Source organism: Gymnoscopelus braueri (genome assembly GCF_963280865.1).
Source record: "Gymnoscopelus braueri genome assembly, chromosome: 4".
In the NCBI taxonomy this organism is placed as follows: Eukaryota; Metazoa; Chordata; class Actinopteri; order Myctophiformes; family Myctophidae; genus Gymnoscopelus; species Gymnoscopelus braueri.
This window is the reverse complement of record NC_137605.1, coordinates 30,091,176-30,107,336: the sequence shown is the minus strand read 5'-3', so window position 1 is coordinate 30,107,336 and position 16,161 is coordinate 30,091,176. Positions and strand designations below refer to the sequence as shown.

Sequence of the window (16,161 nt, the reverse complement as noted above, 5' to 3'; positions counted from 1 at the left end):
ACCTCCCCAACAATTACATTTTTACATCAGTTATTCATGCCATGGAGCTTCAATTAATGGAGAATTTTAGTTTTTCTCACATTCATTTACTACAGCGAATGAATAATCCAAAAACTTAAATGGAATCCATGATTAACAACAGCAAAACTAAATAAAACATCTATTTATAAACTCCACACAGCTCAGTATAATCCACGTGTCCTGTTTCCAGTCATATCCTCAGTACTTCCAAAACGAAGCATTTTCTCTCAACCTTTACTATTTAAATACTTGGGATAAACACACACACACGAACATGGAGCTTTTGATATAGTTTAGCTGTTGTTAATCTTGGACTCCTATTTCTTTTTGGTATTCCTTTAAGTGACTCCACAGTGTTATAATCAAAACTAAATAAAAATAGGCCATACAGTACTGTACTAACCACTTGGATTCAAACCTGGGTCTTCCGCTTGGGAAACCAAACATCTACAGTTCAGCCAAAGGGGAACCCCCCCCCCCCTCTGGTCAGGGAGATACTAGGCTTCTGGTCACTGCGAAGAAGCAGGGCTACTCTACTATACATACTAATCCTGATCTGCTTGGTTTTCAGATGTTCCTCACAGTTATCACCACTACTACTCCAATCCCAGCTACCACACTCTGTCTCAGAACCGACCTCCACTGCCACACCTCCCTAACAACCACGACCGTGCCATCAAGGCAAGTGACAAGGCAAAATATGTAGGAGTAGCAGCAAAAAGAAAATGCAAAAATGGCAGAAAATCTAGTTAGGCGGGAATGGACGTGGGTTGTGACACGATTACTTACTTCCAAGGAATCCAGAGAAAATGTTAATGCGATTGTACAACAACAGGAGTTATAGCGCAGCCATGTGGCCGATTTGAAAAATCGGGGGTGGAGTGTCTTCCTTGGCCTACTAGCTGCATGCATGTAAAGTTTGACGCTAATTGGTACAGCAGTTTGCAAGATCAGCTGTGCACAGTCAGACACACAGACACACAAACAAACTGGGGTGAAAACATAATCTCCGCTTCCCGGTCTCCCGGCCTGACAGAGATAATTACTGTTTATTGGCCGTATCTAGCAAATTGAAACAAAATGTAACATGCTGCAATCAATTGAATTTATTATTCTGGAAAATCTTATGTTGATTGAGTGTTTATTGTGTCTGTCCAACAGAACACAAACAACCAGCTCTTCTGTAGTGTCAAGAACACGGAGAGAGAGCGGCGGGGTCTGTTTGGAGTTGAGAGCAACGCCACTCTGCCTGCAGACTGGAAACACCACGAGCCCCGAAAAGATCAAGGTCAGTCTCAGAAACTGTCCCGCTGTTTAACTGGAAAACGGTAACATCTGTCACATTGTGGTGTAACAGACCATCACATGCAAAATTGCAACATCTGTCACATTACCGTGGAAAGGTAAATAACATTTCAGACAATCATGTACACAGAAAAGAGACATGAACATGAAGAAAACAATGAGACCATTATTGAAAACAGCTAAAAGATTGTAGTATTCACCCACCTCCATGCCTTCACCTGGTACTGATTTTCTATGTCTCCAGGACAGACTATCTGCTTTTTATTAGTTTGCCATAAAATAAAATTAAGATGCCTGTTTTCTCTTTTAATCTTTACAGGAGCTTTTGGAATCGATCGCAGTTACAGCTACAGCGCCAGCCTTGGGAAATATTACAACAAAGGTAGTTTATTACCTTCCACCTTTCTGTTTGTAATTACTAAACTGTTAGAGTGTTGAGTTTTCTTTTAACCATTTCAGCAATGTCATTTCGACTTCAATACTTTCAACCTCATAATTTAAAACAAATAAAGCGACAGAAACCATAAATCTCAAGAAACGTTTTGAAAATATTTAGCAGAATAACGACTTAAGACAATTCCAGCAGTATTGTATTGTCACAGTTTGGCTATTGTACTCAGAACTGCCATAAATTACCATTTTGATGTGCAATTATGTTGGCCTTCCATTAGCTACTGTGTTGTAACCTCTCATCCATTGCACCCTTATGAGCAGAGCTGAAGGACACTGCCGCGGCGGCCAGCAGCAGCTCTCTGAACAGTGAGAACCCATACGCTACCATCAAAGACCTGCCTGGCCTGCCCTTCTGTCCAGCAGAGTGCAGCTACATGGAGATGAAGTCTGCTATGCCCAGAGACAGAGCTTATACCGAGATCAGCCCTCCGCCATTCCACACTGCCACTTTGCGCAGGGGTGAGGGCAACTTTACTTGTATCTCTCAAGTCCATCCCAGCTGATGTGCTTCATTTCATGATATTCAGGAAGGACATGTGTTCCGTATTCATTCAGGACTACTTTGTCCTCATCTCAAAACCCAATCACCGATCACTTTAATATAAATAGCCATAATACATGAAAATGACAAACTGTGTACTGCTGCTTAACATTGTCTCTAAGAACCCAATACAAATTGCTTGTGGGCAAGGTTTGACAGATGAGAAGGATGGGTTTCCTCACAGCATGTCTGAATGAATGGGCATCTTTGTTTACATGGAAGTGAGGAAAGGTCGTTTTGAAGGGAAAAGGAAGAGCAGAGAACAGGAAACCAGAGAGACTTGGGAAGTCCCTTAGTATGGCAGGTTAGAAATATCATACCCACAACACACAACATAAAGATGCTAGAATTGTCTCTTTACATCACATCCAGTATGATACTGGGTGGTTCTCAGGCGTTCTTAAGGGGGTTCCATGGGGTCCCAAGCGAAAATAGTTAATATAGCATCAAAATCAGTTTAACCACTTTAACCCTATTTTATACTTGGCCTGTGAGAGGGGCCTGATGTGACAGGGCCTGCCTCTGTGACATGATACTGTCCATGATACTGTCCATGATACTGACATCATACTGACATCATACTGGACCATGATGTTGACTTGATACTGTCCATGATACTGTCCATGACACTGACATGATACTGCCGTCATACTGGACCATGATGCTGACATGATATTGTCCATGATACTGACCATGATACTGACATGACACTGACATGATACTGACCATGATACAGACCATGATACTGATATGATACTGACCATGATACTGACCATGATACTGACATGGCACTGACATGATACTGACATGGCACTGACATGATACTGACCATGATACTGACATGATACTGACCATGATACTGACATGGCACTGACATGATACTGACATGATACTGACATGATACTGACATGGCACTGACATGATACTGACCATGATACTGACATGGCACTGACATGATACTGATTACTGACCATGATACTGACCATGATACTGACATGATACTGACATGGCACTGACATGATACTGACCATGATACTGACCATGATATTGATATGATACTGACCATGATACTAGCCATGATACTGACCATGATATTGACATGATCAAGTCAGTATTATGGTCATTATGCTCATTTGACTGCAGTCATGGTAATTTACTGCAAGAGTTTAAAAGGTCTATATAATATAATATATTAACCCCAAATACTTCTTTCTCTGACTGCTTCCTTATAAAAGGTGATTGTCGTTAAGTTTCTTAATGGTTTATATGCAAATTTCAAAGCTGGTCTTTATTGTGGTCAAGAAGTAGATATTAAGATGCAGTAAAATACAGCACAAGATCAAAAATGTACCCCATGTACAGTAGGATAAGCGTGCGTGTGCGTGTGTTATGAACATGATGACCATAGTAATGCATAGGAGAAGGAAGTATAATACTATGATTTTAGAAATAGCAACGTTAAAATATAACAAGGGTGAAAATGTCTACATTGAACTTAATATATGCTTTTCTTTGACCATTTTACAGAGCGTCAGAGTTCTGTTGGTCATGCCCCAGATCAGGAGATGCAGAGCCACTACGATCTCCCCGTCAACAGCCACATTCCTGGACACTACGACCTGCCTCCTATCCGTCGACCACCCTCCCCATCCCGCAGGAGAATGGCACAATGACAAGTACATTAATAGATCACACTTGGTGTTATACTTTTAAAAAGAGAGTTACAGATCAGAACCCCGCCCAGGCGAGACCACCCACCAACAATGGAGGAGGATCACAGTCCCACAGAGGAATAATTTGTTCCCTTTTAACTCTGTTGTGTGAGCACTGCCCCCTGGTGGATCAAAATGGTACTTGCCTCACCATGACAGACTTGTGATCCAGTCCGTGGAGCCAACAGAAGCTGTGTTGGGACGGATGGGAATGGATGGACTGTGGCGGCGCCACTGGTTCTTTGTGGACAAAAGGAAGGACACGTGTTCCGTATGAGTTTACCAAAAAATGCTTGCATATCACTGCCGTCTGATGAAAACCTCATATCTCCAGAGTCAGAAATGATACAAACCCCAAACTATAACAATTTTAAATATAGATATAAATGTTTGGATTTTAACATTTTTGCAGTCCCAAGTTTTCCACAGCAGGAACATCATGAATGTAATCGTACTGCGCCAAATAACACTTGAAGATTCTCATGGCTTTTGCATTTGGCAGATAAGGCACCTTACTTCTTATTTTTTGTTTTTGTGAATGACTGCTTTTAAGCCAAAGATTCTGTTGTAATTACAGTTTATGATCATGCCTATGTAAGAAAAGCAACTTTCAAGGTGTTTTTAAATTGTCTTAAGGACTTTATGTGCAGTAGATCCTTTGCTTACTATGCCCACATATTCTTGAATGTAACCCTATCCCTCTTGTATATAATGTAAATAAAAATGGCAGCACTTTTCAAGAATGTATTTTCTTATCCGAGAAACAATTACCAAGAAACCATCACTGGAAAAAATAATTTTAATTAGCATTATCCTTGGAAAGAGAAAGCGCAAAACAACATTGATTTCATAGCTTTTCCATAATGGTATTTGGCCCACTTCAAACAAAGTTTAAACTTCACATTAATTGTTTATAAGTTGAAATCCTTTTCAGTGACCATTTTGAAGCCAATTCTTGAATTCTATATCAAGCCTTGAAGGGTCGGTTTAGGATTTTAAGCACAATGGCAAATCCAGGTTTTCATTTTAGTATTGTACTTTCAGTCAAACTGACTCCTGTCTACATTAGTGAAGCTCATGGAAGGGAAATACTCATTTTTATGAACACCCATTTAGTTCAAACGTCTACAATTTACACTTCCTATAGCTTACTTAGGCTACAGTACACGATCTTAAGAGAAATTGGTTGACTCTTAATCAACTTGCCAACAAATGCTAGGGGCTTTGATGATAGATACTCAAAGCCTTCAGGTGGGCATTGGGAAATCCTGAACTCACCCTTAAATACTTGTTTCAAGTGAGACTTTTTTATCACTCTACATATCATCAGTGCGCATAATAAACTGTGAGACTTTTTATCACTCTACATATCATCCGTGCACATAATAAGCCATTAGAATTTTAATGAGCACTGTGAATACAGACAACCATGAAGTTATGCAAATACAGGTATGCAATATAATTATCAATCTCATTATCTCAAAGCAGAAATAACTAAACATAATTGGCGTTTTCTGCCCCATCTCTACAAAAGAGTAAAAAAATAATCTATTTTGGCAGTAATATTTTGCAAGTACAATAGCATACCGGTAAGTATATTGCAAGCACAAGTACAATACAAAGATATTGCAAAAAAACTCATCAAGTACTCAAAAAAGATGTCAATACTCAATATACTTTACTCTGGAGTACAAACGATTCAAGCTGCCACACTAAAATACAAGTCTACCTGCTGTGCATAACTGGTGAGGCTGTCAATAAATTCTGCTCTTTATAGGCCAAAGTGAAAAAGAAAACATCCCTACACCCTCATGTCCCAAAAGCATGCCTGAGGAGTTACAGTATAAAGCTGGTAAACCCTTAGAAAAAGGAAAAAAAAGCCCTTCTGACCAGCTTTTAGGAGAGAAGTCAAGCGGACAACTTACAGTCACAAGACTGCGATACAAAGCATGTGAGCAAAAAACACATTAAGTGCCAATAACCTTGTCTGTCATTTAAAACAGGTTGTATTAAGGCACTATTTGTATAACTGGTGAATGAATCAGTTATTACAATTATTACTGAGGAAATTGCACACAATTGCCCATTGCACGCTGGAAGTAGATGCACATAGAGCTCTACAGTATATAAACAATATTGAATAAGTGTAGAAATCTAATATAAATATGGCAAAGAAATTTGTTGTAAAGACTGATCAGTTGCACACAGCCTGGTACTGTCATTGAAACAAAACATCTTTGGAATTATGTCAGAAAACAAAAAGTACATCCAGCTAGGCCTACAGCCTAATTTATGCTTCTGCAAAAAGTGTCATAAATTAGACTTAAGACTAATTATCCACGATCTGTATCATCAAATATATTCAGCAAGTAAACATGACAAATCATTTTTTTCCCATCAACTTTCCAAAACACGGCATCATAAGAGAGGCTTTGTTATAAGAGAGAATCCTTTTTCTTTCCTTTTCATTATTCTACAGTTGAAATAAAAAGTATACGGCGTGTATGTTTAGCTTCGAAGAGGACACACCTGCCAAATGCCCTGGCCTTAACCTGACTTTATGCAACGTTGTGTGACTTGATTGATACCTTGATTAACAAGAATAAACTATAACGTTTGCCTTCACCAAAGTATATATATATACTTTACTCACAATCAGGAAACCGAGACAATAAAGCATACCATAATCCATCAGCGGTATACTCATTTGATAGAAATACTTGACATTACTAGATATTACTGACATGTAATGCAATGTGATTTCTGACAACGCTAATCAGCTGTCCTGCAAAGTTACATGGTGTTAAAATGACTCTACCCCAGTGGTTCCCAAACAGTGGGAGTAAATATCCCCTTTTTCCGTTTCCTACATACAAATAATAATATTAATACTAATATTTCAAAACCTTTTCAAAAATGTCTTCCAAAACAACAAAACATTAATTCAAAAATTAAAATAAAAATAATTTCATAAATAAAATAAAAGAATTTCATAAAATAAAATAAAAAAAACTTGTAAGTAGAAAAAATAGCAGATCTACTAGCTCACAACGCATCGCGATGCGTGAGCTTGTAGATCGGCTATTTTCACTACTTTGGGTCCCACGGAAACATCAAATTGGTCTTCTGGATCTCGAGCTAAAGAGTTCGGGAACCACTGCTCTACACCACTCTGTAACACATAGAGCATTGTACAGTACATACTTCTTGCCCACTTATCCATAGGGTCAGGCCAGGACTAAATCTCGCTTAACTACAGTAAGTTGCATTCAGAACATACCAGGGCCCTGACCCCCTGGTTTTTTAGATGAACCTCTCTCCTTCTAATCTCAGTCCTGACCGGGTTCCACAAGCTGTGTGCGTGTTGAAGATTGACAGCCTGGGCTTTTGCATATGAAACCCCAGATCAGATCAAAGCATAAGCACTGGTCAATAGAGCTCAGAATTTGGCACACGCACACACGCGTGTGCTTGTGTGTGTGCTTTGCGTGTAGAATAGAACTACAAGACTACAAGCAACAGGTGAGCCCACATGCACCAATATAACTTGAATATACAAGCTCAAAAGCTAAAGAAGAAAATATTATGCCCCTTGCCGAAGCCCATATGAAAGCCCATATCAAAATACAAAAACAAAAAGACCACAAAAGATCATAGAAAAATAACAACAAAAAAAAGACAATTTCCCACTGTTAGAAAATAAGTCTCCTTGGAGTGGTGTAGGAGGTTGTTGGGTCATTGAGGTGTTTTCTGGTTTTACATGACGGCACAGTTCTCTGGTTTGGGACCACCCTGGAGGAGGAAGTGACATAGTGGAGAAGGTTAACTACTTTCAACCTGGGTGTATTGGGCATGTCTTTATAGGAAAACTGTGTCGGAGATTCAGTGGTGGAAAAAGTACTCAAAAGTTTTACTTAAGTAAAATGTATCAATGCTGCAATATAGAAATACTCAGTTACAAGCCAAAGTCCGGAATTCAAAATGTACTTGAGTAAAAGTACAGTAACTAGTAACTTACGTTTTCAAATACATGTAGTAGAGTAAAAGTACAATATTTGGATCCAAGATGTAGTGGAGTAGAAGTAAAAGTATTGGAAATTGGAACTACTTAAGTAAAGTACAAATACCTAAAAAAAATTTAGTACAGTACTTCAGTAAAAGTACTTAGTTACTTTCCACCACTGCGGAGATTTTCTAAATGTTTCAAAAAATTTAAAATGTTTTCAGAAGTAATCATAATAACCCATCTACAACATCACATTCGATAGTAGATCGGCTATTGTCGTACGGCAAGGTATAAAAGAGGGCGTACAGGATGTCATCACATGGAACGTTGACATTTGTTATGGGAGGGACATTGAAAATGTACAGTACACAGATAATGCAGGATAAGACGATAATTTTTCATTGAATTGATATGAGTCTAGGGTGCCTTGTTTTTGTAGTCTTTATCTTAACCTGCTGGCTTTTATTTAATTGTGTTATTATCATTCCTATTATGCAAGTATTAAGGAAATACCTTTCTTTTTTTATTAAAATAATTAAATTTATATTATGACCAGGCTTAACAGTTTTTCCATTGAACATTTTAATTGAGTCTGAGCAAACAGCATAATAGATGGAAAACGCATAAAATAACATGATAAAACTAAAATAATATACTAATAATGAGGTCATACAAGCTTGCAGGAGAGAAGATAATTGTGCTTGTTTACCTTTCACCATTTTTAAAGACTGGAAAATAGGGACACATTTTCTTTCTAATGATCTAATGTGAGAGGAGCCTTCAACCTTGCATTTGTGCGTACACATTTTGCTAAACTCATAAGACTATTTATCATTATATTCCTCCCTTCAGGAGCATACCTTTCTAGGCTGATTGGTTCCCATGATGAAGGATTGTCCCATGAGGGCCTCAGACACGCCTCCTCCTCCTCCTCCTCCGCTGCAGTAGCCACTGGACACGGCAGAGGAGGCTGAATGTGGCCGATCTGACGTCTGGCCACAGGAGTCACAGATCACTGTGCGGCTCCGCAAGTTGTACTCGCATTCCGCACCGCTTGTGCTGTGAGCTCCCTGTAGGGGGCGCCAGAGGAAAACACATGATATTCAACAGGGAGACTGTGTTGTTTTCTGATGCAGTGGTTCTCAAAAGGAGAGTCCAGGGACCCTCAGGGTTCCTTGAGGGGGCTCCAAATGGTCCCTTAACAAGTATGTAACTCAGAGAGCGTACAAATGGACCCTTTCCATTTGGCTACGGGTCTATTTGGCTCCATTTGTACGCCCTGAGAGTTAGGGTCCTTGAAATGAAAAATGTTTGAACCACTGTTCTGATGTATGATAATATTGTGTCCTTCATCATTGGAGTTAAAAAAAAAAACTAAAAGAAAACTTACCATATCGTCCTCGTCATCTTCGTCTTGGAACAGGGTGCGTGTGACCTTCCTCATGGCCATCTCCTAGTGAGCACAAGAAAAATAGCTAAATCGTAACGGTTTGCTGTTAAAACTGCAAGAGCAGCTCCAAAAAGGCTGCATGAAAGGTGGGTATTACATAATATGCCATGGTTGTATGCATGGATGGATGTATGTCAGACCTCTCCATTGGCACTGATGAGGATGGTCTGCAGGAGGTCTCCGGTGCCCCAGGAGCTCTGGGTCTTCCACACCAGGTCGGTGGGGGGGTTGTGGGTTCCACCACCTGCTGAGGCCCAGATCTAGTGAGAGACAGTGGTGAGCAGGTTAGAGATACATCATACTCTGCTAGGAATGTGGAATGCTTCCACAATATACCGGTTCATAATTAGCAACCCCTGGATGAAAAGGTTTACTGAATAAATTAATGAGAACTAATGGAAGATTTATTTTATGTAAAAGAAATGACATTTAAATGTATTTATTTTTTGCTTTTTACTCCTTTTTCTCCCCAATTTAGTCATGCCAATGATTTCCTCCCCACACACATTTCTGTGTGTTGTCACTGCTATTGTATTCTACTGACTCGCCTGCCAGTGAGGAGCCCCCACCCGGAGGACGTAGACTAGAACGTAGACTAGAGCCTCCGTCCTAATCCTACCGCCCGACAGGTGCTGCCCCAGCCTAGCCCCCGCCCCCTCGAACTGTTTACTGAATTACTGTACATATTTGTTTTCGTTTTCAAACTGTTTATATGATGTTTTGCATAGTAGTATATATTTGTCTGTCATTAAATGTTTCTATGAATTGAGTACAAAGAACCCCAATGGAAACACGCCATTGGCTTTCTTGGGTTTCTTGGGTATTCAATCAATCAATCAGCCCGTAGGATTATGTACAGTAATAATTACCGTATCACCCTTCCCTCCCCGAAAACGGGCCAATTGTTCGTATAGACAATCAAAAAAGCTGAATGCACCACGGTGGATTCGACCCCCCAGACTCTGTGGTGGTGGGCTGCTACAAAATTAAATATTTTTGGCAAATATGGAGACTCCACAAGTTAGCTGTGGAATAAGTGGGATAATGTACCGTGAACATGTTGGATATGAGGAAATGTACAGACCCCAGGCAAAGGGGTGTTTCTCTGGGGAAACACCCCATAACTGTTAGCATTTGTAAAAGCTGATGGGGATCCTAAATAAACAAAACCTAAACAATAAGTGAATTAATGAATTAATTGAAAGAAAGTAAACACAAAGAAGGACAGCATGAATGAAAGATTTAAATGAAAAGTTGGACAAATGAAAGACACCAAGTGTAACTCACGGTGACAGACTCTCCAGCCTTCAGGGTGAATTTGGGAGGAAACTTGTAGATGATGGCACTGTCGGTACCGACCTGTCTCTTTACCTGCCAGTGACCCAGCAGCTGGTCCTGTATCAGGGAAATGGGACACAGAGAACAGGACAGACGTGACAAAAGGTTTACAAACTGAATGGAAACAAATACTGCAAGAATAAACCCTGCCCAGTAACTATCACTAACACTATAATACATACAGTACCATTACATTAACAACCCTTACCTCGTCAGCTTTGTTGCTGAGTCGGACGTATTTTCCATCCAGATCCACTTCATCCACGGTGATGCGACCGCTGGCCGAGGCCGACTGTGCGATGCGGGCCCTGGTCACGGTGCCACCCACCATGCTGGATGTCTCGCTGTCGTTGTCGTTCAGGCGGCGCTTCTTGGCGCTGGCGGTGCCAGAGGAGTTGCGGCTGCTGGAGGCAGCAGTGGCGGTGGTGAGGAGGCGGCTGCTGTGGGTGCGGCCTGAGGCAGAGGTGCGGCTGACGGTGACTCTGGTGGCGGGAGGGCTGGGGGACAGACGCAGTCTGCAGGGAGACATTTATACATAGAGGAAACTTTTATACATAGTTTGTACTTGACTGCAGGTAGAGCCTTGCAGAGTCCGTCAACGTGACATGATCACATAGCTTAGGTGGCGTTTTGATTTTGGGTGTGTGTGTGTGTGTCCATTTATAGTGGAGGATGATAGGTTTTGCACCTTTCTGTTCACCTACTCTAGTAGCTAAATCTGGTGCAAAGCATATTTGCTTTGCTTTGCTTGAGATTAATGTATTTTGTACATGGTCCCTAATGCAAATGCATGAAATTACATACAGATAAAGTACAAATGAAAGCAGTAGCAATGGTCTAAGAGTCAATAACAGGAGCTAAATAAATTCCAGAAAACCCAGACAAACGGAAAAAAGCTAAACGATTGTACTACCTGCGTTAGAGTCTGCCACTCTAAATGAGGCATAGACCGTCTCCACACTTAAACATGCATACAAGCAGCCAGCTTATAGTGCGGCTTCACCTCAGAACACTGCATTGTGATTTGTGTGCCTTCATTCACAAACTGCACACATAGTAACTTACTATTTACAGCTAAGGATTGGACAGGGAGGCCATGCCGGTATTAGATCCTGCTTGTTTTTCTATGTGATTTGATTTGATTTGTCCATCTGTGTCTTTTCCACACAGTTGAGGTAAGCTCAGACTATAAATTTCACAACCGACAATGTCGCTCTGCAGTACTGTTGTGCATATGCCAATAAATCACAGTGAGCCTTGTTTTCATGTGGTTGATTACAGAGACACTGCCATCACAGGTACAACAGACTGACACAGGATCTCACCTACACTGCTGTCTCTCTAGTCGTTTTCTTTCCCTCTTGAATGCAAGTTATGTGTATTTTCCCCTGACGGTTTCTCACACACACACACACACACACACACACACACACACACACCTCTCCTCCTCTCCCTCCAGGAGTTTCCTGTAGGCACTGATCTCCATGTCCAGGGCCAGCTTGATGTCCAGCAGTTCCTGGTACTCATCCAGCTGCTGCTGCATCCTGGCGCGCATATCGGCCATGTCCCTCTCCTTGTCTTCCAGCCGACGGCGTGTATTGTCGCGCTCCCTTGCCAGAGCCTCCTCCAGTTCCCTCACCTTGGACTCCCGCGCTGACAGCTGACAGGGAGAACAGAAAACACACGTGTGCATGCGTGCACGGGGCCACTCAAAAGGAAGGCTTTCCATTCACTGACTGATGAGGGGTTTCATGCAGGTCTTAATGTGTGTGTGTGTGTGTGTGTGTGTGTGTGTGTGTGTGTGTGTGTGTGTGTGTGTGTGTGTGTGTGTGTGTGTATACCTCTTTCTGGAGCTGAGTGAACTGTGAGGACATGCCCTCCAGGCGGGTACGGGTCTGCTGCAGCTCTTCGTGAGTCGCGCCCACCATGTGGCTGTTCCGGTCTGCAGACTGACGGGCATTCTCCAGCTGACAGACAGAAGGACAGCGCTTTACTATGGAGACTCAAGGGTGCAACCTAAAGATATTGTGATTCCACTCCCTCTATCTGTCCATCTATCTACAGTATATGGTCCTTGGTGTGAGAAAGTTGGAGAAGCCCTTCTGTTCATCATGACTGAGGAGACATCTTATTACAAACGCAAGAGAATTCATGAGTCTTCAGGATCGAGGATGTGTCCATTTTGTTTTTAACGTTTGTTCATTTCAATATAGCTTAGACCAGTGGTTCTCAAAGTGAAGAAGGGTCTAAATGGACCCTTGCAAGTATGTAACTCTGACATCATACAAATGGAAACAAATGGACCCGTTCCATTTGTATACTGTCAGAGTTAAGGAGAGACCTTGAAATGTAAAAGTTTGAGAACCATTGGCTTTAGACAACCTTGTAGGTTACTACCTCTCCAAGCCTCAATGTGGACTCTAGGTGGCTCCACTTTAGTGTGTTATCTGTGGTGCAGTGTTTACCTTGGAGTTGAATGTCCTCTCGATCTCTTCCTTGTAGATGCGAACTTGCTCCTCATGCTGGGCTCTCAGGTCAGTCAGAGCCTCGAACAGCTTGCTGTCGTAATCCACCTGTTTTCCGCTGTCGATCTCCACCATGCGAGACTCGTGCCTGCGCTTGGATTCACGCAGCTCCTGCAGACACACGGGGACAGAAGCATTAGATAATGGTCATACAGTACGTGCACTGCACAGGAACACACGGTTGGTTATATATGAACAGCAGTAAAGCTAACAGCAGGAAGTAATGCAAGATTGCATTTAACATTATCTTGTATTCTTTATTTTGTATATACAATATTTTCATAAAGCCCCTGTTTTTTTATTTTCTCTGTAAACTGAAACATTTGAAATGAAAAACGCATTTGTGAAGAAGACTTTCCATACAGGAGAAATGGAAAATAAGGTCTCTGGTAACAGATCAATATGTTGTGGGGAAGGATGCAAAGAGAGAAGGGTGACTAGACAGCTCAATAAACAGAGGAGATAAGCTGAAGAGTGGGACCTCAGTGGAGATGCTCTTCTGGAACTCCAGTTCCTCCTTCATGGTCTGCAGGCGGTTCTCAGCATCCACCCTCCTCAACATCTCATCCTGGAGCTGCTTCTTCACATCACCATGGCTGGCTTCCAACTGGGGAGAGGAGATGGGGGAGAGGGGGAGGGAAGATGGGAGAGAGAAAGAGGAGATATGCGGGAGATAGAGGGGGGGGGTTCATTTTAAGCACCCAAACAAATATTTAGCACCCATGACGCACTAAATTAACAATGGCTCTGGGTCTTGTTTGCTCTGACTGCAGCATTTAGATTAATTAAATTCAGAGGAAAACATATCATTGGCATTCATTTGAAAGGGGAAAAAGCCAGAATAATGTGTAGTTTCACACTTTGAGCAGTAGGTGGGGCAAGGCTACAATCCTAACCATTGCAGTCACATGGCAGGATTCATTGAGAAAATGAACAGCAGAGGCTGCAACTAGTCTGCTACAACACTTACTCTCGTTCACAATAAGGCCTAATTAATTGGACTGTTAATGTACTGCTTAAGCTCTTCAGCAGTAACAAAGCACAGCAAATACTTTTTGCTTTGTACTTGGATTATTTTCAACTAGGCAGGTGACATCTCACCTCCATCATTACCAAACTTACAACCATTATGCATGCAGACTTATCCGAGATGCTATTGCAACCGTCTGTGACAATGAACAGTGTTTCGTGTACTGTAATAAATGTAAATCTAGGAGTCGTACCTTAGCCAGCTGAGCCTTGAGTTCCTTGAGCTCAGCCTCCAGCGCGCGTTTCTCCGCAAGGGCAGTGTTTAGAGAAGCATCTTTGGAATTGAGTAGGGCCTCCAGGTCCCTCAGCCTGGCCAGAGCTGCGTCCAGGTCAGACTCCTTCTTGGTGTTCCTGAATACATAAAAAGGTAAGGCAGGTGATTATCTTTATCCAACTTCATATGAATGACCAGGTCTGGGGTCAGTGTCTTCCACTCACAAATGTGGTTGTTGAGATACATATTGCCCTGTCACTAAAATGTCCCAGGGTATAATCCCCACAACAGCCAATGTCTCTAATCACCAGCAGACCAATCTACCAACTGTTAGAAACCATTAGTATGCTGCTCCTACAATATGAGCCACTGCCAAATAATGTCCTTCATCAGAGTGTAGTCAACTTACTGTAGCTATGCTATATTTTCTTTTATTTCAAATCTGGGCTTCAGTAAGTTTGTCATTAGCTTTGTTGGAAGAAATATACTCCGCCAGGGGGGGGAAATTGTAAAGGAGCGGAATAAAAATATATATATACTTCAAATTGAATGTCACAAATCTCTGCATGCGTGTCTGCACGTCTGTAGGTCCCATATCTCGAGAACCGTACGTCCGATCGACTTCAAAAGTGGCTTGTGTGTTGCGAAGACCCGAGGGAGTGCGGTGCCCGGTGTCAAGGGCGATCGGATAGGCGGTTGTCCAGAACCACCAACCCAACCGATATGCCCATATATAGGCATATATAGAGATCCAGAACCACATATTCGACTGGTATGTCCATATATGGGCATACACATATATGGGCATATACTGATGACATCAGGGATGAAGTGTCCGACCGACTTCAAACGCAGTGTATCACAGAGGACACGAGGGAGAGCGGTGCCCAGTATGAAGTCAGTCGGATAGACGGTTGTCCAGAACCGCTGACCCCTACTGATTTTGGTGACCCAAAGACCTTTCCTGTACCCTCAGGCTCAAATGTGACCTTTGCACACAGATATCTCAATCTATTAGACAAGTGCCACCCTTTGGCCAGCACGGCCCCTAGGGCTGCTAGGGCTTTAAAACTTGTAGTCTTGTTTGTTTTTAAGGATTTAATAAATAAATAAAGTACAATACTTAATGCCAAGTTTGGCCAATTTGTTTATTTCCTACACTTTGCTCTTGATAATGTTCTGTTGCAGTCTGTGTCTTTATATTATACTCATTCATAAAATGGAACAGCACACAAAAACAACCATTGTACAGACCAACAACTGTGCAGTACAGTTGTTGTCAAGTCAGCTGAACCAACTGTTTCTGGCTACAATACAGAATCAGTGCCCACAAAAAGCTCTCTCTCTTTCTGTTCCTCTCCTGGGAATTTGTGGTGAATTAAGCACATTCGTGTTTGTTGTGCATGTGCTTGAACTTGTGTGTTCAGACTCCTCTCTAACACAATCTCTCTACAGGAGGCAATTTGGATTACAAAAAAAAATACTTGGATCTGGCTATGGAAAAACAATACCACCAGAGCCGAGAGAAATGAGAAAGAGAGGGAAAATGAGGTGAGAGAGGGGGAGG

General features: G+C 41.7%; 2 protein-coding genes across 3 annotated transcripts in view; one reads left to right on the top strand and one right to left on the bottom strand.

The window, feature by feature from the left end:
- pear1 (platelet endothelial aggregation receptor 1) overlaps positions 1-4,767 on the top strand; it is a 50,437-nt gene extending 45,670 nt beyond the window's left edge. The window contains exons 19-23 of the mRNA XM_080425440.1: positions 593-702; positions 1,183-1,309; positions 1,646-1,708; positions 2,041-2,238; positions 3,848-4,767. Of these exons, the coding sequence (XP_080281566.1) occupies positions 593-702; positions 1,183-1,309; positions 1,646-1,708; positions 2,041-2,238; positions 3,848-3,993 (644 nt within the window). The 3' untranslated portion in view covers positions 3,994-4,767. The remainder of the gene's footprint in view (positions 1-592; positions 703-1,182; positions 1,310-1,645; positions 1,709-2,040; positions 2,239-3,847) is intronic.
- A 48-nt stretch (positions 4,768-4,815) lies between these two features.
- Positions 4,816-16,161, bottom strand: part of lmna (lamin A) — a 32,547-nt gene continuing 21,201 nt past the window's right edge. For both annotated transcript variants that reach the window (XM_080425443.1, XM_080425444.1), the window contains exons 3-13: positions 14,575-14,731; positions 13,833-13,958; positions 13,292-13,462; positions 12,668-12,793; positions 12,266-12,486; positions 11,035-11,341; positions 10,776-10,883; positions 9,629-9,748; positions 9,429-9,491; positions 8,899-9,108; positions 4,816-7,824 (exon numbers count right to left, since the gene is read on the bottom strand). In XM_080425443.1, the coding sequence (XP_080281569.1) occupies positions 7,789-7,824; positions 8,899-9,108; positions 9,429-9,491; positions 9,629-9,748; positions 10,776-10,883; positions 11,035-11,341; positions 12,266-12,486; positions 12,668-12,793; positions 13,292-13,462; positions 13,833-13,958; positions 14,575-14,731 (1,645 nt within the window). In that variant the 3' untranslated portion in view covers positions 4,816-7,788. The remainder of the gene's footprint in view (positions 7,825-8,898; positions 9,109-9,428; positions 9,492-9,628; positions 9,749-10,775; positions 10,884-11,034; positions 11,342-12,265; positions 12,487-12,667; positions 12,794-13,291; positions 13,463-13,832; positions 13,959-14,574; positions 14,732-16,161) is intronic.